Source organism: Phyllostomus hastatus, unplaced genomic scaffold (assembly GCF_019186645.2).
Source record: "Phyllostomus hastatus isolate PE091 unplaced genomic scaffold, TTU_PhHast_1.1 phas_contig_210, whole genome shotgun sequence".
In the NCBI taxonomy this organism is placed as follows: Eukaryota; Metazoa; Chordata; class Mammalia; order Chiroptera; family Phyllostomidae; genus Phyllostomus; species Phyllostomus hastatus.
The window spans coordinates 31127436-31155000 of record NW_025333737.1 but is presented as its reverse complement, the minus strand read 5'-3'; the positions used below and the strand labels follow the sequence as shown (position 1 = coordinate 31155000).

At 48.4% G+C, this 27565-nt stretch overlaps 2 protein-coding genes across 4 annotated transcripts; one reads left to right on the top strand and one right to left on the bottom strand.

Annotated features, from left to right (window-relative positions):
• Positions 1 to 10: 10 nt before the first annotated feature.
• On the top strand, positions 11 to 20055 carry BECN1 (beclin 1). 3 transcript variants are annotated; one of them, XM_045836462.1, is made up of 13 exons: positions 11 to 448; positions 762 to 1047; positions 11078 to 11206; positions 11953 to 12020; positions 12890 to 12948; positions 13629 to 13719; positions 13827 to 13963; positions 14118 to 14312; positions 15218 to 15364; positions 16622 to 16771; positions 17266 to 17326; positions 17774 to 17916; positions 18661 to 20055. In XM_045836462.1, exons 2-13 carry the CDS (start codon positions 777 to 779, stop codon positions 18827 to 18829), a joined length of 1620 nt encoding a protein of 539 aa, XP_045692418.1. In that variant the 5' UTR covers positions 11 to 448; positions 762 to 776; the 3' UTR covers positions 18830 to 20055. The 3 variants fall into 3 exon arrangements, with proteins under 3 accessions (XP_045692418.1, XP_045692419.1, XP_045692420.1); XM_045836463.1 differs by lacking the exons at positions 11 to 448; positions 762 to 1047 and adding an exon at positions 10658 to 10799; XM_045836464.1 differs by lacking the exons at positions 11 to 448; positions 762 to 1047 and adding an exon at positions 10792 to 10933.
• On the bottom strand, positions 19115 to 27565 carry CNTD1 (cyclin N-terminal domain containing 1). Its single transcript, XM_045836465.1, has 7 exons — positions 27397 to 27565; positions 24404 to 24479; positions 23981 to 24149; positions 22859 to 23021; positions 22251 to 22395; positions 21045 to 21141; positions 19115 to 20445 (listed from the first exon to the last, which is right to left on the bottom strand). The coding sequence occupies exons 1-7, from the start codon at positions 27563 to 27565 to the stop codon at positions 20275 to 20277; spliced, it is 990 nt and encodes a 329-aa protein (XP_045692421.1). The 3' UTR covers positions 19115 to 20274.

The window sequence follows — 27565 nt, the reverse complement described above, 5'->3', positions numbered from 1 at the left end:
AGCCGCACTGAGAGTCGGCTCGGGACACTGGAGTGGGATTCATGTCTTCCAGGTTCTTGTGCCCGGTGAGAGGAAAGTGAGAAGGAAGTGGGCCGGGGCTGGTTTATTGAGACTTGAGTCTCAAACAGGCTCAGGAGCTGTTGAACTCTGTTAGCCCCGCGCTCGCCTTGGCGGGAGCCGCTGCCGCTTAGAGGACCGGACTGACTACGGCGTCGCGCTCCAGTGACGTCAGTCCGAGGAAGCTGGCGGTCCTCGCTGACTTCGGGAGTCTAGTCTGCGATTCTTGCTGCCTCCTCCCGTGGGCCGAAGCTCTGGCGCTGTGCTACAGCCAAACAGAAGACAAGGTCTATAGGACCAGGATTCCCCACCGTTCTCCACCACTTATTCTCATACACTTTCAGACCTCAGAGATCACCTGCCTGATGGGAAAATTGACGCCCAGAGTGGGGTAGGTTACACAGTGATGCCAGTAAATCCTGGAACAGAACCCAGGCCTCCTGACTTCCAGGACAATGCTGTACCCATTTTCCTAATGGAAGCCAAAGACCGTATCTCCACTCACCCATTACTTCTGTCTGTTAACATTGGTTATTTTGCTAAATGAAACGGACCAGGACACTTTGCTAGGCTCTGAGACAACGCTCCTTCAGAACCTAGAAATACAGGGTCCAGCGGAAGTAACACGGTTCTTAAAGTAGTATAGTATAGTATAAACGGACGTGTTGTCTTAGTAACCTTATTTATTACCCTTTGTGTTCCAGGTTCCGTGAAGTAAAATGGCCCATCGACTGACAAGGGAGCAGCGAGTGAGAGCAGTGAAGCTGTACTATCAAAACCAGTGCAACGGCGCAGCAACCGCTCGGTTGTTACGTGAAGAATTTGGCATCCGGCTCGTACAGAGTCGTAACATCACGAGTCTGATCAGGAAGTTTGAGGCAACCGGCAGTGTGCATGATGCCAAAAGGTCAGGAAGACGCGTTTCAGCGACGACGGAAGAAAAGGCTGCCGAATTACGGGCATCGTTGTTACGAAGCCCTCAAAAATCCAGTAAGTGTCTGTCAGGGGAACTCGGTATTAGCGACAGAAGTGTTCGAAGGTTGCTGGACAAAATGAAAATGAAGCCATACATTCCACGTTTGCTACATTCCTTACATGACGGAGATTCAGACAGAAGGGTAGAATTTTGTGAAAGATTTTTGGCCAAATTACGTGAGGATGAGAACTTTCCAACCAAGATATGGTGGTCGGATGAGGCTACGTTCAAATTGAATGGCCATATCAATCGCCATAATTGTGTGTATTGGAGCGATGTGAACCCACATATTATCTTAGAGAAAGACGTAAACTTACCAGGGGTAACAGTGTGGGCAGCGATATCAGTCATGGGTGTAATTGGGCCAGTGTTCTTTGATGGTGCTGTCAATCAGAATAATTACCTCCATGTCCTACAAACAGAATTGTGGCCGAGAGTTGAACAGGACTTTGGCGTTTACTTCCAGCAGGACAGCGCGCCGCCACATTATGCGTTGTGTGTCAGAGAATGGTTGGATGTGCATTTCGAAGGGAGGTGGATAGGGCGCCGAGGGCCACTGGAGTGGCCGGATGGATCCCCAGACCTAACTCCGCCCGATTTCTTTTTGTGGGGTATCCTTAAAGATCTTGTGTACAAGACCGAACCCCGCAACATTGATGAACTAAAAGACAGAATTCGGGACAAATTTGCTGACATTACTGTCGAATTATGTCGTAAGGCTTGCTTGAGTGTGGTTGGTAGGGTACGGGAATGTCTCGCACAAGATGGACAGCAATTCGAACATTTCACCTAAAATGTCATATGGTCTGCTTGAGTATGATAATGTGATGTTGCACAATTAACATGCTTGTGATTTTGTAATACAAGACTTGGTATAGATGACCAGCTCATAAAAAAAGGGTGCTATTTGTGCCAGACCCTATATAATGTGAGTCCCTTATGTAAATTAAAACCTTCTGCCCTGGCTGGTGTGGCTTAGTGGATTGAATACCAGCCTGTGAGCCGGAAGGTCACTGGTTTGATTCCTGCTCTGGGAGCGTGCCTGCATGGTGGGCCGCATCTCCAGTCGGGGGTGTGCAGGAGGCAACCAGTCGATGTGTCTCGGGCACATTGTTGTTTCTCTCCCTGTCTTCCTCCCTTCCCATCTTTCTAAAAATAAATAAATAAATAAAGTCTTTGAAAAATATATATAGTAGGCACATTAAAAAGTAAAACGGGTGAAATTTAATTTTAATCACATTTAACCTAGTTTTTCCAAATATCATTTCAACATGTAATCAATATTTTAAAACATTGAGATCATGTGCATTCCTTTCTCATACCAAGTCTTTGAAACCCAGTAAGAATTTTCCACTCACCGCAGGGGCCACAACTACAGTCCTGAATAGCCATGTCCGACTAGTGTCCCCTGTAGTGCCCCAGCACAGTCCTGGGAAGTCAAAGGTAAACAAGTCCCAAGTTCTCTGGCCTCATGGGGCTTAATACTGGGGAAGGACACCAGAAAGTAAACCGACAACGCAATCACAAAACATGATAAACGTTAGGAAATGCATGGCTGATACAGGAGTCTATTTTAGGCAGACTGGCCAGGGAAGGCGGTTTAGAGGGAGCAACAATTACTCTGAGATCTGAAGGATGGAAAGGGGTAGCTTGGGAAGAGGGAGGGAATGCGCCTTCAAAGGTGCAGGTGCAGCACAGGCAAGCGCCCAGGGGACAGAAAGAGTCTGTCGCACTGAAGAAACTGGAGGACCCTTGGGGTGGGGGTGGGAAGTAGGGTGGAAGTAGGGGAAGAGGGTTGTTCGGGAACCAATGGGATTAAGTGCAAGAACAGGTCACCTGGTTCACATTTTGGGGTCACTACTGCTGCAACACATTTGTGCTGGGCAGGCCTCTGCGCTGAGTGCAAGGGGAAGGGGAATATGCGGTGAAATGAAGTGGGACCGACAGTGGCCTTTGGCTCCAGGGAGACCCGGTTTCAAATCCCGCCTCAGCTCTGCACTAAACGTGGTAGCTTGGTAAAATTCCTGAAATGCCGCGTCTCAATTCCCTCATCTGACAGGTGGAATTTTGGTCACTACTAATAAACAAGATGTAATTCTCTAGGGTTTTTGTATTGGAAATCATATATATTTTAAATGACTAGCTTGGTGCCAGGACACAAGGCAGGGACTGGGTACACGGGAGCCACGTCAGATAAGCTATCTGTTAGTGTTTAGCGTGACGGGGTTACTCTTTAAGCTATGTAGTTATCCCTGCCTTCAGACTCATGGTCCTCTTGCACTCATTCAACACAACATACAACATAGCCCGTACTACCCACCTTGCTTATTAACATCTATTTTTTCCCCTTTTGCTCTGTTTTCTATTAACACTTGTTCCTAATTAAATTGAAGTCAGATCTGAAACTTCACTTCAGGAATGCTCTTCCGAATTAACTTCACCTTATTTTTAAAACATTTTTTATTTGCCCTGGCTGGCATAGCTCAGTGCATTGATCGCAGGCTACAAACCAAAGCATCGCAGGTTTGATTCCCAGTCAGGGCACATGCCTGCCTTGCGAGGCCATAGCCCCCAGCAACCGCACATTGATGTTTCTCTCTCTTTCTCCCTCCCTTCCCTTTCTATTGATTTTTTTTTTTTTTTTTTTTTTTTTTAGAGAGAGGAAGGAAGGAAGAGAGAGAAAGAAACATCAATTTGTTGTTCCACTTACTTATGCATTCATTGGTTGACTCTTGTAGGTGCCCTGACCGGGTGTTAAACCCACAACCCTGGCGTATTGGGACAATGCTCTAACCAACTGAGCTACCTGGCCCAGGGTCTCTTCATCTTATTTTAAGTATGCCATTACCCTGCATTTTTTTTCTTTATTTTTCCCCTTAACCCTAACTTTGCCCACCTCTACCCAGACCCCACCCCCCTTACCCTGCATTTGTCCAGAATTTATAACTTCAACTTGAAAACTTAATATGTTTGTGCTTGTTGAAATATGGCTTTGTTCTCAGATAATTGTGTTTTGTATTCAAGTAGGTTGTAAGACGGCAGATACACATTCCTTCTGTATTTTCATTTCTCTTCCCTTATCTAACTGTCTTATATGATCCTCCACTCATTTGTTTATTCAGTGAACAGTTGCTCAAAGCACCACTATATTTACCAAACTCCATTCATTCCTATGTGGGAATGAATCAAAAGTGATCGCTGATGACTGGTCTCTTTAAATTCATGTGTACAGATCTCAGTTGGGTGCACCACACTGCCTGAGACCCTACTACATGCTCCTGACAGGTTTATTCTTCCACGCTCCAAATGACTGTCATAGCTCCTTATCTCCCCAAACCTTCAATATCCCTCCCTCTCCTCCTACCTCCAATTCACGACCTTGGCTTATTCGTCACTGAGAAAGCAAGCGAATGAGAACTTCATCTTACCACCAAGTCTGTCAGCCTGCAAATACTTCTGCCTTTCCTCCTCTTCCATTGAAGGACACATCCCTGTTCCCAGCGAAACCCAGCTCCTCCTTTTGTGCACTGGAACCTGTCCCCTTTCAGTCTCTTGAGGTCTGTGCGTCTGTGGTTATCTGTTCTTTTCCCCATGTGACACTTACCCCCCCCCCTTCTGGATCACTTCCAAACATGACAAATCTCTCCCATCTTGAGAAAAACCCTCCCTCGGACCCAGATTCCTCTCTCGTGTTCTTTCCACTTCTGTGTTCTTTATGGCAAGACCTCTTGAGCAATATTATTGCCTGTTACTCTACTTGCTCATCTCCCATTTACTCCAATCCACTCCAGTTGGGTTTCCCACTCCACGTTCTCACCGAGTTCTTGCTAGCATACCGGTGACTTCCATGTTGACAGCACCGGTGGTGACCTCTCCATCTTACTAGAACCTCTCAGTGGTACCCAACACCTATTTGCTGGTGGCCGTAAGTTTCTTTCTCCGGTCCTGACATCTAACTGAGCTCCAGTTGTCTACTTGACATCACCGGTTGGGTACCTGATTGGCCTCTCAAACTTAACGTGGTCAAACCGGGGCTGTTGATTCTCCCCCACACCTATGATTTTTCTGCTGGTCTCCATCTCAGTAACCGACACAACTGTCCGCCTCATTGTTGAAACCAAACACCTAACTAGTGACCTTGATTCCTCGTTCCCTCGTCTCCCCACATCCAACCGGCATCAGTCAGGCCCTATCAGCTTTCCCTGTTTAATCCTGGTTGAGAATGTCTCTTTCCACCCCCTCCCTTGTGGTCCCAGTCAAAGCCACTGGCCATCCTTTCCAGCGGTGTTACAGTAGACTCTCTGGCCTCCATTTCCACTCTTGCTGCCACCCCCACTACCACGTTCTGTTCTTTACTCACACCCAAATTACCTTTCAATATGTCAGCCCTGGCTATGGCAGTATCTCCTAAAGCTGAATCTAGCTATCTGTCTACGACCCAGATCCCAACTCTAGAAACACCCAACAGAAATACAAAAATACATTCATTAAGAACGTGAAAAAGAATGTTCATAGCGTCACTAATTATAAGAGCCTCAACTGGAAACTACTCACATGTCTCTCAAGAGTAGAATAGGTAACTGAACTTTACACAGTGGAATACTGCATAGTTTTGAGAATGGATGAACCAAAACTACACACAAAGTGGAGGAATTTCACAAAAATAATACGGAATGAAAGAAACCAAAATCAAAAGAGACTGTACTCCCATTCACATGGAGTTCAAAAACAGTCAAAACTAGTACATGGGGTCAGGTTTGAGGGTATGGGTATCGTTTAGTCTCGTGCTAAGGAGACGGGTCCTCTTGCTGCCGAAAGGGGACGCGGGGCAGGAGAGGTCAGTGCTGGTTGCATGGGGGCATTCACTTGTGAAGATTGAGTTGGCACTCCCACCAACTGAGCCACAATTATAATTTGTATCCTTTTCTCTCTATATTTTATTTTACTTTTTAAGAATGAGAGAGAGAGAGAGAGAGAGAGAGAGAGAAACATTGATCGGTTGCCTCCTATAAATACCCCAACCAGGGAATCAAACCTGCAATCTTTTGGTGTATGGGACGACACTCCAACCAACTGAGCTACACTGGCCAGGGCTCTCTATGGCTTTTATATGTCAGTAAACAGTTTTGTTTTGTTTTTTAAATCATTGTTCAAGTACAGTTTTCTCCCTTTTACTCCAATCCAGCCCACCCACCCAACCCTCCCCAATTCCCTCCCATTACCACCCCCCTCTAGTTTTTGTCCCTGTGTCCTTTAAATTTGTTTCTGTAAACCCTTCCCAGTCTCCCCTAAAATTCCCTCTTCTCTCCCCTCTGGTCACTGTCAGCCTGTCCTCTGTTAGTTGTTTTTTTTTTTTTTTTTAAGTCAGCCAGATCATCTCTCTTCCCTGTTTATCATCCTCAGTGGCTTCCCAGGTATCCCCCAGCCGAAGTAGCTTCGCCCACCCTTGGCCCCACTTATTCTCTATCACATCATCCTCTGTTATGTTCCTCATCATGCCCACTGTGTTGGTTTGTTGCTCTAACAAAATACCACAAAGCGGGTGGCTTAGAACAAGAGCAATGGATTGCCACACAGTTCTGGGGGCTGGGAGTCTGCAAGCAGAGTGGGCGGACCGTGCTCCCTCTGAGGAGAGAACACGGAGAAGAAAGAACCTTCCTTTCTACAAAGGAAGCACCTGTTCCAGGCCTCACTGGTAGCTCCTGGAAGCCTCCGGTATTCCTTGGCTTGGAGACAACTGTCGTCTCTGTGTGTCTCTTCACACGGCATCCCGCTGTTCATAACCATCGTTGTGCCCAAATTGCCCCTTCCTGTGATAACACCAGTCATGGTGGGTGAGGGCCCACCCTAACGACTCCACTAACTTGGTCATCTGCAAAGAGCCTGTTTGCAAGTAAGATCACGTTCACAGGGGTGAGGACTTCAACATCTCTTGGGGGAACACAGTTCAACCCGGAACGCCTACCACTCTCTGAAAGCATCTTATTCATTTGTTTAAATGTTTCTTATCCAATTCTCTCCTCTAGAATATAAACTATTAGAACAGCTCACCAATATATCCTCCTAGACCTAGAAGGGTGATTGGTACATAGTAGGTGATCGGTAAACATTTGTCGAACTGGTGACATGGGCTACATTCCTGAGCAGCCACAATCCCTCAAGCGCTATACATACTGCCATATGTTCTCCAAGCAGCAGGGCACACAGAGTTCACTGTGTGCCAGGCACTGCCCTTTGTACTTCATGTTACTAGATCACTTAGTCATGACACTAGCGTATGTGACATACACTGTCATGCCCTCACTTCACAAACGAGAAAACAAGCCACAGAGTACTTGAATAACTTGCTCAAGGTCAGTGTTGACAAAGATAGGTTTTGAACCGGGGCAGTCTAGATTTTCAAACCCTCAGTTGTAATCTCTATACGCCCCACCCCTCTGGAAGCCCATTACACCTCTATGCCTTTCTGAGACCGTATTAGTGGTAGCCAAGCAGGAAGAGACACAAGACTGTCAACCCGCCTAGGTGACAATTCTTTGGGAATGATTCCCCTCACCAACTCTAGAAGGAGACTCATGCTGGAAGAGCCAAGAGGAAATACAGGAGAAAATCAATCTAGTTCCATATAGTCTATCTAGTACTAATTATAGGAGGATGACCTACATGTACTTTTTAATTATATTCTATTGATTGTGCTATTACAGTTGTCCCAATTTTTCCTCCTGCATCTCCCTCCACCCAGTGGCCCCCCACTCCCTCAGGCAATCTCTGCATCATTATTCATGTCTGTGGGTTATGTGTATAAGTTCGTTGGCTACTGCACTTCCTATACTGTATTGTACATCCCCACGACTATTCTGTGACTACCTGTCGGTACTTCATCATCCCCTCACCTCTTCACCCATTCTCCCCCGTCGCCCTCTCATCTGGCAACCATCAAAATGCTTCCACATCCATGATTCTGTCTCTTGTTTGCAGTTTTTTATATTCAATTGTTGATAGATACGTATTTATTGCCATTTTATTGTTCATAGGTTTGATCTACTTTTTCTTACATAAGTTCCTTTAACATTTCATATAATAATGGTTTGATGATGATGAACTCCTTTAGTTTTTTCTTGCCTGGGAAGCTCTTTATCTGCCCTTTGATTCTAAACGATAGCTTTGCTGGGTACAGCAATCTTGGTTATAGGTCCCTGCTTTTCATGTCTTTGAATATTTCTTGCCAATCCCTTCTAGCCTGCAGTTTCTTTTGAAAAATCAGCTGACAGTCTTGTGGGAACTCTCCTATAGGAAACTAACTGCCTTGCTCTTGCTATTTTTAAGTTTCTCTCTTTATCTTTAATCTTTGGCATTTTAGTCATGATGTGTCTTAGATTGGGCCTCTTTGCATCCATCTTGTTTGGGACTCTCTCTGCTTCCTGGTCTTGAATGTCTATTTCCTTCACCAAATTAGGGAAGTTTTCTTTCATTATTTTTTCAAATAGATTTCCAGTTTCTTTCTCTTTCTCTTCTCCTTCTGGCATCTCTATAATGCAAATGTTGGAATGCTTGAAGTTGTCCCAGAGGCTGCTTGCACTAGCCTTGATTTTTTTTTGAGTCTTTGTTCTTCTTGTTCTGATTGTTTGCTTTTTGCTTCCTTATGTTCCATATCATTGATTTAACTCTCAGCTTCATCCACTCTACTGTTGTTTCCCTGTAAATTGTTCTTTATTTTGATTAGTGTGCCCTTCATTTCTGACTGGATCTTTTTCATGCTGCTGAGGCCCTCACTAAGTTCCTTGAGCATCCTTATCACCAATGTTTTGAACTCTGCATCTGCTAGATTGCTTATCTCAATTTTTTAAAGTTATTTTTCTGGAGTATTGATCTTCTTTCATTTGGGCCGTGTTTCTTTGTCTCCTCATTTTGGCAGCCTCCCTGTGTTTGTTTCTATATGTTAGGAGAGCTGCTATAACTCCCTGTCTTGGTAGCACACCCTAATATAGTAGGTGTTCTGTAGGGTACAGTGGCACAGCCTCCCCTATCATCCAAGCTAGGTACTCAAGGTACACCCTTAGTGTGGGCTGAGTACACCCTTCTCTTGTAGTTAAGCCTTGGTTGCTGTTGGCAGGTCAATGGGAGGGATTTACCTAGGCCAATCAGCTGTAAGGACTGGCTGTGATCATTAACCACCAACCTCCGCCCTCCATGGAAAAGCAACTGTGAAGGGACAGGGTGGTGGTGCTCTGACATGGTCTGTAGCTGTCCACTGGGTGCGCTGGCCTTGGGGTTTCCCAGGTGGTGCAGGCCAAGGTCCATCCCCCTCCTGTATTCTGCCTGAGGCCACCTGCCTGAGCTATAAAGCTATCTGAGATGGTTGCTACTTGTGCTGGGCTTGGAGATTCCCAGGTGATGCCAAGCTGCTGAATCTAGGCTGGCAGCTGCTAGTGCTGGGCCTGGGGCTCACTGAGGCCAGCTGTTGCTTGCTTGAAAGGATTTAGGAAGTTGTGAAGCAGGAGCTAAGACCAACCATTCATATGGAAAAGCAGCTTGGGTGGGTAAGTTGGGTGAGACTGAGTCTCTGGGGATCTCCAGCCTGAGGCAGACGGTATTAGCCAGGTTGATGGAGTGTCAGGTACGGCACCAGCCCACTGGCTCTCTTGGGGGCAGGGCTCAGGAAAGGGACAACGGCCTCTGCCCACCTTTCTGTCTGGGGGAAAACTGTCCTCCACCTCCCGCCTTAAGCCAGACACTTCAGTTCCTCCCTGTATGCCACTGGTGCCTTTCAAGCTGCTACCCCAGTGCTGGAGCTCAGAGGGAGTGAATTGGAGTAAGTCTGGTATCATCTACATTTAAAATAATAGGAAAGTCACCACCATCTATATGGCTCTTTGGCCCCATTTATCACTTTCTAAGTAGTTCATTCCCCCACTGATTTGAAATACTACATCACATACTAAATCCCCTTGTGTATTTGGTCTATTTTTTGAACTCTATCTTGTTTCATTGATCTCTCCATTCCTGCATATCTTTATACGTTTCAAAATCTGAAGTGCTCGACTTTCCCTAATAATTGAAATTTTATAATATAAAATAAAACACAAAGGTTACTTCCCCTCCAAGTGTGTCTACCACTCTCTCAGGGCGTTTGAAAGAAAGCCCAGCTCGCCCTGGCTGGCGTAGCTCAGTGGATTGAGCGCGGGCTGCGAACTTAAGTGTCGCAGGTTTGATTCCCAGTCAGGGCACATGCCTGGGTTGCAGGCCATGGCCCCCAGCAATCGTACATTGATATTTCTCTCTCTCTCTCTCCCTCCCTTCCCTCTCTAAAAAATAAATAAATAAAATCTTTAAAAAAAAGAAAGAAAGCCCAGCTCTCCCAAGGAGAAACTTTTAAAACTGATACTGCAGAAGGAATTAAAGTGGTTCCACTCAAAAGTGACAAATCTGAAGGAAAGTCACTGGATTACAGAATGGCAAAACCTTATTCTCTCCCAACTCAGTCCTCCACTTCTCGCAACCTCCGCCTACCCGCCGACGCCCCGCTCAGCCTCTAGGGGCCGCAGCCCGCGCCCGAAAGCTGGTGAACCCGGACCGACCGTATTGGCTCCGCCTGCAGCCGCAGCCGTCGTGAGGTCACGTCCGGTCAGGGCGGAAGTTCTCCGCCGACCGGGAAGTAGCTGAAGGCTGGGCGATGGCAGTTCTGGAGGCCTCGCTCTGGCGCAGAACCGAGGCCACGGTGCCCCCGCGGTAGACTGGACCAGGGTGGCGGGCCCCGGGCCCCGAGGTGAAGAACGTCGAGGGCTGAACCGCGCGACCTTAGAAGGGAGCCTGGGAACCCTGACGGCCCCTATTGCAGCCCCTCCTCCCCCCAGTTTACCTGGCTGTAAACTGCCTTTGGCGGGGCTGCCCCGGAAGCAGGTCCTTTTGATATCGTACTGTTCCTGGAGGGAACGGCGCGGGCGGGATTTCCCCACTTTACAACACCAGCAAAGCTGGTGGTAGCCCCGCAACCGGGGTTCAAGGGCGTCAATTCTTCCTATCATCGCCTCTCCATCGCCGTAGGAATGGAGGGATCTAAGACGTCCAGCAACACCATGCAGGTGAGCTTCGTGTGCCAGCGCTGCAGCCAGCCCCTAAAACTGGACACGAGCTTCAAGATCCTGGACCGTGTCACCATCCAGGAGCTCACAGGTCAGCGAGACCCTTGCAAAGAGGGTGGTCAAAATTATTGAAAGTGGGCAGCTTTGGAGATGTAGGTCTTGAAGTGTCTATCCGTGTAGTTTGCCACAGATTCCCGTGTAAACCCAGGAAAGTCCATCTCTCTGGCTGCCCGTGTGCCCCTCCAGAATACAAAGCAGTTCTGATACAGTGTGCTTCGGAGAGCGTTCTGTAGCAGCAAAGAAAGGTCCCTAGTTTTTAACTAGCTGCGTTCTCTCATTCCCGTGTTCTCTGTACCTTCACTCACCTCCCATCCCCACTCAGTCACTTGCATTCTACTTTGGTTATGGAAAACTTCAGAGTGTACAGTGAACCCCGTGTACCAATCACCTAGCTTCTATAATTATTAATGCATATTTAGCCATGTTGTATCTGCAACCCCATCTATTCCCCTCCAACCCCAAATTATTTTGAAGCGAATCCCAAACAAATACTGTAAACATTTTGGTTATGATTTTTGAAAGATAAGATGCCTTTAAAAACATAACTATGATATTATTATCCTGGAAAAAACTTAACACCTCCTTAATCTTAATGGGGGTAAGGGAAGAAAGCAAGGGATTCTTCTTTGCATAAATGGTAATTTTAAGAAAAAGGTGGGGGTGGTGAAGAGGATATTTCCAATTCTTTTTCCATTACTTTCATACCCACTCCTGCTTTAATGGGACTGTTTTGTTCTGAACAAGATTCTTTTAACTCGATGTTTTTCTTGCCCTTAGCGCCGTTACTTGCCACAGCCCAGGTGAAATCAGGAGAGACCCAGGAGGAAGAGGCTAACTCGGGAGAGGTAGGAAACACCGAATGCAAAGCGGGTTTCTGCAGGGTACTTGGTGCTTCTGGAGCCACAGACTTCTGGAATCTCAGGTTAACAAGAGATGCTCTACTTGAGCAGGCCACTGCGGATCACTGGGGGTACGGAAGCACGCCTCAGGTCACAGGGTCACTGAATGAAGTGTCCCTTCAAAAATGTGGAGAGAGGTTCTTTATTTGAAGCAGAATTATAAGCCACTATAAGGTAGGAGCATTCAGGTTTACAGGTGCACATTCAGGCATTCCTGGTTTACATCTGTTGTCCTAGGTAATTATTAATATCCGCTTCTCTCCATTCTCAAAAGTATCTTGGTTTGGACAATGAATTCTGTGATTACTGTAGCCAGAAGGATTGTGAGTGTTGGAGAACATGTAATTTTTAAACTGTGAAAACTTCAGTGATCAATTCATTGCCAAAGAGAGATGTCATACATTTTTCATCACATTAAATTATGAAGAAAACATGTCAATTACCTACTCTTTTCTATGCCATGGCAAACTTGTTTGATCTGGCTTTTTTCTTGTGCCATGATATTTAGGATGTCTCACCCCTACCCCTGACTAGGAAGTGAGAAAATGCATATGTAATTATTATATAATTGAGTAAAACATAGGGAATGATGTGCCCCACAAAAAATCAAATGGAACTTGGGGTGTGTCTGTACTAGGGGTCATTTCTTAGTATCCAGGGATTGGCCAGATAATACCCATTTGTTCAGTCTCTGTGGTTTATGAAGTCTTGTGCTTATTAGTCAAGGGTAAAGCCAAATAGTTCTGAGGCTGTTTGGGAAATAGACTCCACCTCTGAGCTGTCAGAATTCTAACGGGCTCTTATTTCCTTCCCAGGAGCCATTTATTGAAACTCGCCAGGATGGTGTCTCTCGCAGATTCATCCCCCCAGCCAGGTGCCTACTGCTCCTTAGCCCCTGCTCCTTGCCAAAGATTAGTTGAATTTTAATTGAACTCAGAATTGGGACCTGGGGCCAGGTGATAGAGATGAATTGTTACCTAGCCTTTTGGCTCTTCCAGAAAAGATGCATTCCCTTATACCTGGCCCATCCCCTTCCAGTACTGATTGAGTTTTTCCTGTAACCGTTCACACATAGGAAGAGATGGTAGCTCTCGTGGGAAAGAATTGAGAAAAGTCAAAGGAGCGATCAACTAATGAGAGAAATGGGCTCCTGAAAAGTTTAAATACTTTTAAACTTTTCTAACAAATGTTAGACATTCAGGTTCTTCGTTATTGATACATGTGAAGACGGCTGGCAAGGGGTGTAATATTAAAAAATGGTCTTTCCAGATTCTCCTCCCTTTTCTATTTTAGACACATATATGCCCGTTTTTGATGCCCCCTCTCCCTCCTTAGTCCATCCAGGCCAACCTTCGTGCTGAGTGCCCCCTGTGCAACACCAGCATGGCCTCCCCTTGGGACAGAGGTACCCTGGGAGGTCAGGCGGGCTAGGAGTGGGTATGCACCTTGAGGCCCCTCAGCTGGCGCTTGAGAGCCTCTGCCACTGGCGCCGCAGTAGGTGGAAGAGGCCTCTCTGCTCCCTCATGTGGCCCGTGGGCGGGGGGCTGTCTGCAGGATGATGTCTACAGAAAGTGCCAACAGCTTCACTCTGATCGGGGAGGCATCCGATGGGGGAACCATGGAGAACCTCAGCCGAAGACTGAAGGCAAGTCGACCTCATTCCAGCATCAAGCAGGGGGCGTGGCTGGTAGAGGGGGGTGCCTGGGCGGGTGGCAAGGGGCCGGCCCTACCCTGACTCTCCCGCACTTCCAGGTCACTGGGGACCTTTTTGACATCATGTCAGGCCAGACAGATGTGGATCACCCGCTGTGTGAGGAATGCACAGACACCCTTTTAGACCAGCTGGACACTCAGCTCAACGTCACCGAAAATGAGTGTCAGAACTACAAGTGAGTGTCTCCAGAGCCAGGGCCCACAAACTGATGTCCGGGGCTTAGAGCTGTCACTGTTCCGAGAGCGCCCGGCCCTTGCCCGAGGGCTGTGCTCCACTCAGGTGAACAGAGTAACAGGTTCCCTCCGGTAAGCTCCCTGTGTCCCTGGCAGGCGCTGTCTGGAGATCTTGGAGCAAATGAACGAGGATGACAGTGAACAGCTACAGATGGAACTGAAGGAGCTGGCATTAGAGGAGGAGAGGCTCATTCAGGAGCTGGAAGATGTGGAAAAGAACCGTAAGATAGTGGCAGAAAACCTCGAGGAGGTCCAGGCCGAGGCCGAGAGACTGGATCAGGAGGAAGCCCAGTGAGTGATCACCCTGTTCTTCCATTTTCCGGCCCTCAAAGCTCCGGGAGGGGACACGGCTTCCAGATAAACGTGTTTGGTCAGTGTGTGAGCTGCAGTCAGCTGTCGGTCTGCAGCGGGTTTGCTCTGGATCCTGCATGTTGTTTCCTGGCCCTGTTTCTAGGGGTTTGTCCGAAGGGTTACATATGAAGGATCGGCATGACCAAGTGAAAGAAGTATATTGATTAAGTAGAGAGCAGAGAGGCAGGGCCGGAGCCATAACTCTGTGCAGGAGGGCACCCGGCTCACTTGGGTGAGTCAGCGCTGCACCCAGCCTTTTCCTCTGGAAGGAGGAGCATGTCGGCCCACATTTGTTCTTTCTCAGCTCAAAAATCTCATCGGTTCTCTTGACCTGAGAGAACCCTCTGTCTATTTGGGGAGACACAGTGTCCACATTAACTGAAATAGGGGAAGTGAAGGACAGAACAAAAAGTTAATTTTTCACGGAGCAGTGTGACAAGTCCCATTGGAAATGATGTTGATTAACTATTTAAAGGACAGTGAGTATATAGAGGTGAAGTTATAGAAGGTCAGTTGTGGCCAGTCCATGGAAGAAGCCTCTCTCGACCCACTCCCCTTGATTCTGGGCAAGGTCAGACATCCAAGAGGTGTTTGACACTGGTTTGGAGAGGCCTTTTTACCTCCCCCTTTTGCATACGGGCAGCTGGAATTTGAGGCATTCCTATCCCTCCCGGGCAAAACCACTGGAGCAAGTATGTTCCTTCGAGGGGGATCTGTGACAGACCTAAAATGCGCTGTAACTAGATGTAACAACAGTCATTGAGAGTAAACTGTTACGAGGGGCAATAACAGAAATGTTAGCCCCCAAACTCACAGCCTTCAATGGCCGTCTTGGCTGCCCGCAGGTATCAGAGAGAATACAGTGAGTTTAAACGACAGCAGCTGGAACTGGATGATGAGCTGAAGAGTGTAGAAAACCAGATGCGCTACGCCCAGATGCAGCTGGACAAGCTGAAGAAAACCAACGTCTTTAATGCCACCTTCCACATTTGGTAATGAGAGCTGGGGGACGAGGAGCGTCTGGGAAGCACTACCTGGATTTTAGCTGTTGAACACGAAGCCAGGGTGCCCACCTCCCCCAAAATGGGACTGTGTATCATTTTCACCCCATCTGGGTTTCCTCCATTCCTTGCCCTGGGCGGTGCACGTTCACGGGATTCTAGAGCGTAGTGCCGTACACCTTTCCAAGGAGAGGGGAAGTCCGAGCCCTCTAGCCACCTGGAATTCTGGTCCTGTGCCTGGAGCCGGAGGGGGGTCATTCATCTGTTAATTTACTTGACACTTTGTCCGTGTAACCAGTAACTGTTGAGCATCTACTGTGTGGTAGGTGCTATTCTAAGCACTAGGGTGGCAACAGCAAACAGATATTCTACGTTCTAGTTGCTTCTACTCTCATGGAAGAGATGGTTAAGGAATAGGCAGATGTAACACAGCGTGATAACGGCTTCCCTGGGTGCTGTGGGAACCCAGAAGGGCACTCTGCCCCGTGCGGGGAGGCCGCGTGGAGATTTCCCCTCAGGGGGCGTTGGTGTTCAAGCCGAGATGTGAGGTAGCAGTCTGCAGAGCAGGGGGCTTGTCCCCGGCCGAGGGAATGGCACGTGCGGAGAAATGGGGAGGTGGGAGTGTGGGTTCAGAGAACGGAAAGGAGCTTACCATGACTAGGGATTAAGTGTGAAGGGGAGAGTGACCGGATCTGAACCTGGAGAGTCACCAGTCTCCACAGGACCTTGTAGGTGTCACCAAGGGATTCGGACTTTACCCAGAAGGCAGTGGGGGCCCCTGGAGCACTCTGGGCAGGGAAGCGAGTAACTAGGTTCCCACTGGTGGCGGCTTTACCTGCAGCGTGGGACACGACTTGAGGGAAGAGGGCAGTGTGTTTGGTGGGGGGACTTGTTAGCAGGAGTGTCAGCAGGAAGAGAGAGGAGTGGGTTGAGTTGGGGCAGGAGTGGATAGACAGAAGAGATTTAGGAGGTGGAATGAACAGAGCCTGGTGCTTGTCTGCAGGGAGGGAGCCGAGAGAGCGCGTCCGAGGGTGATGCCCAGGTTTCTGCTTTGGCGTCTGAGCGGCAGGGGGAAGGACAACGACTCGTGTGTCAGACGTGGGTTTAAAATCCTAAGTAGGTATATGGGCCTGGAGATAAGGAGAGGGATTTATGCTAGTAGGCCTTAGGGGACAGCAGGAAGTCCCAGAAGTTGCTAAGTTTTAATTTCTGCCTGTGTTTTTCCTGGCCCTTGGCCGTCTTCTGTAGGCACAGTGGGCAGTTCGGCACAATCAATAACTTCAGACTGGGTCGCTTGCCCAGCGTTCCTGTGGAATGGAATGAGATCAACGCTGCCTGGGGCCAAACGGTGTTGCTGCTCCATGCGCTGGCCAATAAGATGGGGCTGAAATTTCAGAGGTAAGAAATGTAGCCTTTCTTGGGGTGTGGTGTGTCTTTGATACAATTTTTATCTCCATCCCCACATTGCTTTCCACTCTGGCTGGAACCCTTGCCCCGACAGACTGGGAGTTTCCTCTCTGGAGTGTCCGCTTCTGGTTCTCCCCTCACGTCGGGCTCTTTCTGCTGATAAGCAGCCCCCGGCGTGCACGACCCTGGCCGTGGTCCCCAGCCCACCATCTGTCCCCAGAGCTTCAGTGTTCCCCAAGCTACTTTCAGTTTTTGTTCTTAAATCTAAACCAAAACATGTATTCATCCACAGAGGCCCCTAGACAATTGCGTAGTAAATGTACTTGGTTCTGTAAGCAGAATCTTGAACAAGGGGCCTGTGGGGAGGTGGGTAGGGGGTGGGAGCAATGGGAGAGGCAGGGGGAAGCCTGCAGACCGCTGGGTTCCGAGTCGGGCCTCACCGTGGGAGGCGTCCGTCTCCATCTCTGCCCGCATCTCCTTTTCAGGTATCGACTCGTTCCCTATGGCAACCACTCGTACCTGGAGTCTCTGACAGACAAGTCTAAGGTACTCTGGGGAGCTCCATCTTCGCTGGAATACAAAATTCTCGTGCCTCCTAACAGGACAGCTGATGTTTGATAACGGCCTTAGTCAGTGTCCTTCTTAGCCTGAGATCTCTCAGGAAGGGCCAGTGTCTTGCCCAGGTCAGGCAGGAGTAGGCACTTGGAGGCCTACAGGAGAAATTACTTCTTCACAGTCTTTGGGGAAGGGGCGCGGGCAGATCAGAGGAGAGTGTGCGCGCTTGGGCGGGGAAGGGGTCGCTGTGAGGTGGATGTTCAGCACCTCTCCGTCGCTAGGAAAGCAGGCCTGGGTGCACTGTCGCCCGCCCAGGGTGGCAGTGTGCGGTGGGACACGGAGGGAACGTGACTTGGAAGATGGGGCGGTTGCGCGTGCTCTCTGCTAGGCGTGCGTCTCAGTGCCGCGCGCACAGCCCGTTCCCTCCCCCCCGAGCAGGAGCTGCCGTTGTACTGTTCCGGGGGGTTGCGGTTTTTCTGGGACAACAAGTTTGACCACGCGATGGTGGCGTTCCTGGACTGCGTGCAGCAGTTCAAAGAAGAAGTGGAGAAAGGCGAGACGCGTTTTTGTCTTCCCTACAGGTCAGTACCCACCCCCACCCCCCCGTGCCCAGCGAACCCAGAGTAGGGCCAGATGGAGCAGAACTGAAGGGACAGTAAGAATGGAGGCCGCACATGGAATACATGGTGGGAACGTGGTGGGAAATCACATGACATTGGTGGGCAGAGACTGATCAACACTGCACGTAGGACAGGACGGGACCACCGGCCCCTGGGGAAAACGAAGGTTGTCTCAGATGGTTTGGGGGGTTTTCTTGGCACAGCACTCGAGGCCACTCTCCAGGCTCAGGAAGGTGTCCCCCCGAGCCCGTGGAAATACACGGGGATGCTTCCTTTGGTTGAACTGTGTAGAAGCCCCGTGATGGAGACCTTAGTTCGGGAGAGGAAGGTCGAGCTGCTTCTGTCACCCCAAAACAAAGCCTTTCTTTTCTTCCGCCACCCCCCCCCCACCCCGCCCATTAGTCCAGGGATGCCCAGGGACACAGTGCGGAGCGCTGTAACCCTCACCCGCCCTGTGCTCCGGGCTTGTCATCTGCTTGGGTGCGTGTGCTGTCCCTGCACTCCACGATGACAATGAGGCTCTTGTGACAGCCTTCTTGGTTTTTGGCTTTCAAGCAAATCCAAAATACACTACCGTTCCTCGCCAAGAGTTCTTTAACAGATAAAATGACGTGAATGGTCCCATGATTCGGTCTCTGCCCATTTGCCTGAGCTGACTTAACTCGGATCTCAGTTACCAGTGAGCTCTGCTGTGTCCGTCTGCAGGATGGATGTGGAAAAGGGCAAGATCGAAGACACGGGAGGCAGCGGCGGCTCCTACTCCATCAAAACCCAGTTTAACTCCGAGGAACAGTGGACAAAAGCTCTCAAGTTCATGCTGACGAATCTTAAGTGGGGTCTGGCTTGGGTGTCCTCACAGTTTTATAATAAATGACTTTCTTTTTTCCTGAGGGGGATGTTTGCCTTAAAGGCTTTAAATTTTGTTTTGTTTAGGAAAAGTTTTTAAATTAAATTCGGGTACTGTTAAACAGCACATGTTTACAATGCCAAAAAAAGAAAAAAAAAATCTTCATAAGCCACTTTACAATAATACCACGTGACAATGAGTTTCCAGAGCCGGACACGCCACACACAGCTCCCAGCCTCTGCTGCAGTTTGGACTCTTAACCCCAGGCCTTTCTTTCCCTGTCTCCCCTTAAAACAACTAATTTAAGTTTGCTTGTTTTTGTTTTTTTTTTTTTCAACTGAGTTGAATTGAGATTGATGTGTTTTTCAGTGGATTTGATCTCTCTCAACTTCCTGCACTTAAACAACATTAAATAGGAACTTTTGTCTCCACTGAGACGACGGGATGTGCGAGACGCACGGTTGGATAACGTGAGAAAAGGGCACACAAGCTTTGGTCGCCACGTGATGTGATCAGGAGCCTGAAATCCAACACGTCTCCCTCGGTGGTGCTGGTGCCGAATGCCTGCTCCGCTCCGTGTTGGCGGTATGCAATGGTGTCTGATCCCGTTCGGGCCATTGTGCAGAGATTTAATTATTCGTAATAAAAGATTTGCCGCAGTCTGATAACTGCCCAAGGCGCACTGTTGGGTTTTTCCTGAACTAAAAGAGAGTGCTTTGTATTTTGGGAGAACTGAGCTCTCAAGGGCAGGTATGTGGAAATTCTGTTGAAATGGGTTAGTGTTACTTTTTATAAACACTAACGGGGCCCTGACTGGCGTGGCCTGGTGGGGCGGCGGCCCGCAAGGCGAAAGGTTGCTGGTCGGATTCCCAGTCGGGGCACGGGCCTGGTTTGCGGGGTCAGTCCCTGGTTGAGAGGCAACCGATGGATGTGTCTGTCTCACATCACTGTTTCTCTCCCTCTCCACCTGCTTCCCTTCTTTCTAAAAATAAATAAAGTCTTAAAAAAAAAGACCAGTGGAAATAACTGTGGAGAAAGCCCTGTTTGTGTAGATCTCCGTAACAGAACAGAGATGATAAACTACGGGAAGTGGAGACTGCCTTCTTGCTCAGTCAAGGTCACCCAGATGGTCTCAGTTTTTGAGCCCCTGGTTAACACTAGTCTTCATGTCTGTGTTCTCTCGTAATGAAATGTACAATTAAAGAAAAGGCATAAATATCTTGTTAAATAAAAGTGAGTCAACTTCACTAATATTTCTCTCTCTCCCAGCTTTTTATGTTTTCAGTCTGATACGACAAAAAGGGCATGCTTGTCCACCTTAACTCTGCAATGCAGAAAAATAAGCATAAAGTTGGAATACAAAACGGTTCAAAAGATACTTGAAACTTTTGTGCCCTGAGCATTAAAGTCAACAAAGGGAGAGATGAGTGCGGTGACGGGAGGGCGTTTGTGTTGGGCAGATTGCGTCTGTCTCACGTGTTAGAGGAAGCGGCGGCCCTCGGGGCTCTGGCCACCAGGTGGGGAGGCATGGGCCGCGGTCGCCCCGGCGTGCTGGCTCCCACGCTGTGGGTCAGGATTGCGTAAGAGAAGGCGGTGATGCTCTCCAGGGCGATGCCAGTGATGCTCTGCAGATGCCCCACCACCTTCGGGAACAGAGACAGGGTTGTTATTGCCAAAGCATCGCGTCACGTGTCGGTGCGCAGGCACACCGCTCGGGCTGTTCCCGCAAGCCCTCTATAAATTCTTCCCTTTCTCTGGACTTCCTGAGAAGACCAACCCCAGACCCGGGTGTTTGCCAGCAGCCAGATAACGTTAGGATACCTTCGCCCTGATGGCGTTAGTGTGGAAAGTTTCCGCTAGACGTTTCACTCGGCTGGAGATAAGTTTTGTGCAATGTGAGAGGGATATTCGAGCCTTGACATTTTCTCCGTTTGGGAGGATATATTTATTGGACTTGAACATGAGAGCAGATTACTGGTTAGCGGATTGTGGTGAAGGCCAATAAAAGGAAATGAACAAACTGAACTTGGACCTCCATTTCCAATTTCATAAGAGGAAAACCGGAGAACATTTTTCAGTCGTAAGTTAGTTGTTTCCCTCTCCCATATCCTGCTCGTTCATCGTAATCCTGGGTCTCAGCACCTGTCTTTCATAGGTTGTCTTTTGTTTTCCTTTCACTCGTGGGAGAATGCTTGCTACTAAGTGCACTCCGACCGCGCTGCGCCTGTGCGGCGGCACGTACCTGGCTCCAACACCCGTGGTTTTGGATGAACGCGCTTGCTGCGATGACGCCTACTGCCAGTAGCATGAAGTCCTCCTTCACGGAAACGAACTTCTCCCTGAACGAGCGAAACCATGATTAATTTTGGAGCCAGGGTGAAATGCGATCTTCCAAATCTTAGGGTCATGGAACTGCAATTGTTTTTTTTTATATATACTTTAAAAATTTTTATTTTTCAATTACAGTTTGCATTTGACATTGTTTTGAATTAGTTTCAGGTGTACAGCATTGTGGTTAGATCATCATTTACTTTACATAGTGATTCCTCGATATATTAGGTACTTACTTGGCGCCATACATGGTTGTTATTACAATACTACTGAGTATATTCCTTATGCTTTCCATCTTTTAAAAATATTTTTTATTTTAATTGTTGTTGCAGTACAATTTTCTGTCTTTTACTCCCATCCCAACCCACCCACCCAGCCCTCCCCTCCTCCCTCCCACTTCCACCCACCCCTAGTTTTTATCCACGTGTCCTTTATACATCTTCCTGTAAACCCCTCCCCTTTTCCCCTGAAATTCCCCTGAAATTCCCTCTCCTCTCCCCTCTGAACACTGTCAGACTGTTCTCTATTTCAGTGTCTTTGGTTATATGCAGTTGTTTATGTTGATCCTTTTGGAATTTTTAGACATGGAAAGAAAAAGTCAAGTAATAGCTAATTTACACCTCTCCCAGCCCCTCCCCCCCCCACACACCCCCCAAATCAGCTGGGATTAAAACATGAGCCTCCTGTCTGAATGGTTTCTGGGCCTTTTGTTGCCCCGCCTGTCTCCCTGACAAATGTAACTGGGAGGCTTTTTACTGTTCTGACTTTACAGTAATCAAACACTTTTGTCCAAGTTGCAACCTTGTGACTGGCTTTTTTTCCCAAGTGACTACAAAAACAGTCCAGTAATCTCAAATTATAAACAGCTCTAAAGAAAACTAGGAAATAATTACTTGAAGTCATTTAAATTTAAAAGTAAAAGCATTGAGGGTTTTGCTGATGGGGCTCAGTCATCTGCATCCAAGCAACATACCGGATGTTCACCTGAACCAGACAACCTGTGCAGGTGGCCTGTGGGCTGGATGCCTTGCCCGGTCAGTTCCGTGTGCCACGTTCTCACGCTACATTCTGGACTGCCTGTTTCTGGAAGGAGCCTGCACGAAGGGAGTTGCCTTACCCTTGCAGCTGACTGGGTGTGGAGTTCTCGATCGAGGCCCTCAGCAGACTCTCATACACGGGTTCGTGCAGAAGATAGACCAGGTCCAGCAGGGTCAGGCAGGTGGCATGCAGCTGCGTGGCTGGGACCAGGCAGCCGTTGTATCCTAGATGGAGTGCAGGCATGGCAGAGAGCACCATGCGGGTCTTTTCTGGTCATAATCACAGTTGTTAATGTGACACAAAACTGTTGAGCTGCTAATGTGCCTCCTGATTGCTTTACTGGAAGAAACCTCTTTAACGGGAGGTCAGTGTCAAAGGACAAAGGGGAAGGTAGAGAAATCTCCATATACAATCAGAGAATATTTATTATTTTTCCTCATATCTCATGCCTCTCGATAAATGAACTCTTTGAGCCAGTGAGGGGACCTAGTGAGTTCAAACAAGCCAGGTGCTGAGACCTACATTTCTTTCCCTGACAAGTGCCAGAGAGAGCACTTTCCTCGGCCACTACAGGCTTCCTTCTGCTTCTCACTGGCGGGTTCTGCCCACTGCCCCCGGGTCCCTGGGTATATTCCCACTGTCTCCTGCAGAGGACTCCGACCCACGGTCCCCGGCACACTCCAGTACCTAGAACCTCCAGGAGCATCTCCACATACGCCAGCGGGGTAGGCAGATTGATTTGGAAGTTCAGGGACTTCAAAACATCCAGCTCCGACTCCAGCAGCTCCTCTTTAGTGTGCAGATACCCTAGGGCCTGGAGGAAATTCAGGACCGTGATGTTGCTGATGATCTGAGCGGAGGGAAACGAAACAGGGAGGGGGGGAACGCGTGTCATAGTGAGGACCGCACACCTCGGCGCAGTATACAAGGCCCTGCCAGTCCAGCCCAGGCCTTCGCCTCGTCCTCTTTTGGTGGCGCCCCTTCTGCGCAGTGCTCGCCACAGCGAGCGTGCCTCTCCCAGACCCACCAGGGTCTCCAGGCCTCTGCACATGCTGTCGCCTGTGTCTGGGTCTCTCCCTTCTCCCCCTTCTTTCTCCCTGCTCTCCTTTACCCGGCTCCCTCCTCCCTTGGGGTCAGCCCACCTCTCACCCCCCTTCTCCTTTCAAGGAGTCATTTTCTCCAAATACACGTCCTTGACTCCCCAAGGCCGGTGAGGTGCGTGTATAGCCCTCCGTAGGCACGCTAATCAGAGCACTTTCCCACACAGTTTGCCTGTGCGTCTTCTCTCATTGGACAGTCAGTTCCTTGGGAGCGCAGATACATTTACTGTCGCAGCCATGGCGCCTAGTGCGGCATCTGGCCGTAGAAGACAATAAATATTTGTCGAGCAAACAATATTTCATTATATAGGCGTTGGGTAATGATGTGGAAAAGTTTTATCCTTTATAAATGGAATATTTCCCTTTAATACTGATAGGTATGTTGGCAACTCGGACATTTTATCTAAACCGTCCTTGAATTCAAGGGGAGAAAAGGTGACCTGTGTGAATAATGGCATCTGTCCAGCAATTATACTTTGGGAACAGAACTTCAGGCTATTTAATAACTGCCCCTGTGTGACTGTGTGTGTGCACATGCGCACGCCTGTGTGTGTGTGTGTGGGGGGTATGCTTTGGAAGCATAATTGCACTCAGGAATTTCCACGTGAGTAGTACCACCTAGCCGAGCAGGGGGTTTCTCACAGTCACCTTTGAATGAGCTGGTTTCTCTCTAACACTCAGGGGCCCGTGAGCCACCCCAGCTCCTTACTTTGTAGTGGAAAGAAAGTTTGCTTGCCAGCTGAACACATGACACAAGACGCAGGATAAACTTGTTGAAAAGCTGCTCTTTCAGAGCCCTCCAATCCCGAGCTTCGGTCTTATCTCTCCGCTGGATTCTGGCTCGTCTGCAGATACTCTCTGCCTGCTTAACCATAAACCTACGAAGCAGGGAAGGGCGAGATTGAACAACCCACACTCACTCAAACTAAAAGGAGTTTCTGCTTCAAAGTGTGCTACATCGTATCCTCTCCAGTAACGATCGCTGGCAATAAACTTCCATTTGCAATAGAGGGTACAAAACTGGGTCTCATGGACAGGGCCAGCTAGTACTGTTCTTTCTTTTTAAGACCTGGGTGCATTAGCCTTTTTTTGAGAGGTACAACGTACAAGGGCCTTATGCTCAGGGCTTTACCTTTCTAGGATTTCTACAGCCTGGTAGCTCACAGATTTCTCCAGACACCATTGTTCAGACAGGAGAAAAACAAACTCTGCCAAAACAGGAAAGAAGAGCCTGATTCACAAGGTGCAACCAGAACCACTCTGTGAACCCTTGGCATTGTGTAAAAGCCACGATGGGGGTACGGGGAGGGGGTCAGGAGGTGAGAAACATGAGACTGGAACAACCCAAGCTGAGCTTAGCTCCTTTTGGTGCCAATGGGCAGATCAGAGGCATGAAAAGGAGGCTGACAGGGTGCCAAAGACCAGGGCTTACCAAGCCCCCTCAGTGACCCTGCAGGCTTCCTGTCGGTCTCAGCTGATAAAAGGCTTAGCCAGCTACATGCAAACATACCAGCTGGTCTAATGGGCCTCTGCACCATGCTGGGAACCCTCCACTTCAAGGGAGATTCTTGGACGAATAAAAACCCCTATCCCCTATATTCTGTTTGCAGTGGAATGTTGACAGGAACAGAAAGGTCCCTCCCGGAGCTTCAGTATTCTTTATAAAACTGTTTGTGTAGTAACCACCCTCTGGAGAGCTCCCATTGCTTTACAAACACGATTCACCCAACAGCTGGACATCACCTCTCCACCACCAGCCTGTGGGGTGAATGCGTGGTAGCTGAGCCTCTCCCTAGGAGCAAGCCTGTTACGGTGGAGTGGCTTGTTTTGAAGCGACATCCTCCAAATCAGGGAACACAGCCCAGTTTGGGCGGTGGGGAGGTCACTGGGAAGGTGGGAAGGGCAAGATCCCTTGGCAAGGTTTGAGGCTGCCTGTTTCTCTTTGAAAGAACCACCCCAGATAGAATTTTATTTAGTTTGCAATATCATGAGAGGGTGGAAACAAGGGTAAATGTTAGTTCTCGATAAAGGAAGCTGCCGAACTGGGAACTTAGCACTGATCAGTGAAGAATTACATACAATCAAATTACAGTATGTCTTCAAAGAAAATCTGAAGCCAAGCTAGCACAAGATAATTTAACAATCTATTTGACACACATCATGCATAGGTATATGTACAAAACCCCATCATTACAGAGACTGAATAAAGCTCTGCTAAGCAGTGTCCAATGAAGAGAATTAGTTTAAGCAACTAAGCAAAATACCCTAGAATAATTGTGTTATTAGCCAGTCCTTTCATTTGTTGGAGTTCCAGCTTCCTTTTTTTGTTTGTTTGTTTTTTGTTTTCTCTCTGTGTGTACAGTTGTTTGGTTTGGTTTGGGTCTGAATTACCTAGGCAATTGTTTCTACTTTCCATTTTAATTTGCCAAGAAAACTGAGCTTGGGGAGGGTGGAATGGATCAGGGTTACACCTCTCCCTTGCTGGCCCCACCTCCTGCACTTACAAACGTACTCAGATCCATCTACCATGACCTGAAAGACCCTCCCCCTCTATCCTCTTAAGCTAGGGCTTTATCTCTCTAATTTCCTGAAAACCTAGCTTACACCTGCTGCTTCCACTTCACCACGTGCTTCCTAATGTTCTGCAATTTGGCTTCTACTTTATCCAACTTGTTGAAATGATTGTCTCAAAGGCGAGTAAATATGTCCACAGTGTTAAATGTCATGGCCCCCTGGCCATCCTCATTCCTGCAGTTCAAATCCCTGCAGGGTCTAACACTGCTGACCACCATCCTTTCTGCAACTCCCCCCTCCCTTGGCTTCCAAAGACCTCGTGGTTCGATGCCTATCTCCCAAACCACTCCTTTGATTCCCTTTGTGACTCTTCTTCCTACTCGTTTTTTGAACACAAAATGTTTCCCAAGGAACTGTCCTTGACCTTCTCTTTTCTCCCTCTAGTAGTTCCCCCTCTGCCACAGTTCGAACAGTATCATTATGGAGATAATTCCCAAACCCTTATCTCTAGTTCTGACCTCTCTCCTGATTTTTTAAGCAGCCTGCTAGAACACTTCCTCTGTTTTATAAAAGCACCTGAAACTTAGCAGATTCAAAACCAAAGCGATTATTGTTCGCAAACAAAGGTCGCACTTCCTCCTGTTTTACTTTTTTCAAATGTGTGGGGGTGTTTCCCTTAATGGCACCACTATATTCTCAGTCCCCTAGGCTCAGCTCTGGCAGAGTCATCTTGGCCTTCCTCACTTCTTATGTTCATCCATTGTGGAACCCTCTGTTTCACCTCTGCAACTGTTTGAATCCATCCTCTCTGCAATCCCCGGAGCCCTGTTACCTAAACTGCTAACACAGACTCTCCTGGCCTACCCACCTCCCGCCTCTCTCCACCGCAGTGCACCCTCCGCAGCACGGCCAGCATGTTCTCTCTAGAGCAAAGGTTATAGACATCTCGCACCCACGTTAAAGAACCTGCAATGCCATGTGTCCCTGCAGAGCCACATACAAAACTCCTCGCCTGGGCATTCAAAGTTCCACGTGGAATGTCTCCAGACTACCTTTCTGATCTTGATTTCAACTCCTTTACCAGACGCCCTGGCCAACCCTGGCTAATTCGCTGAGATTTACTCTAAGCTTCCCTGGTTCCATAGCTTTACTTGTGTTAGAATCGCTGACTCCGTTCCCTTTGTTTACCAACCACAATGTCATCTTTCCTTCAAGGTCTACTTCAAATGCTACAGTGCCCCCAGGACTCCTTCGGGTCTTCCTGATACCGCCTCGCTCCACCACTCCTTTCAGCCCCCGCGAAGGCTTGTTCTATATAGTGCGTCCCTTATCCAACCATTCTCGGACCTCGGCGTTTGCAGATTTGCCCTAATATTCTCCAAGGATTATCTACGTGGTTTGAAAACAGGGACTAGATCCCTGCTCCATCTTTTTATCTTTACACACGTGGAAATCGAGGGTAGGGCACTGGTGTGGCTTGCTCATCACTGTATCCCCAGCACCTGGCATACAGTAACTTATCTGAATTAGTAAACTAAATTGCAAGGTCGGCGCCTCAAAGACAGATGCCCGGCGCTCCCCGAAACCCGCTCCCTGGCCCTGCGTTCACACCCACGATCCGGGTCTCCCTGAAGCTGCCCATCCATCCCGCAGACTCCTGCACTGCCTGCTCATTCTGCTGGGCCAAGTGGAGCAGAGCGTCTTCGATCGTCTCCGTAGCAACAGCTCCAAACTGAAATTCACTGGGAGAGGCCAGCCTTGGTCTGGCGGGTCCGTCCAT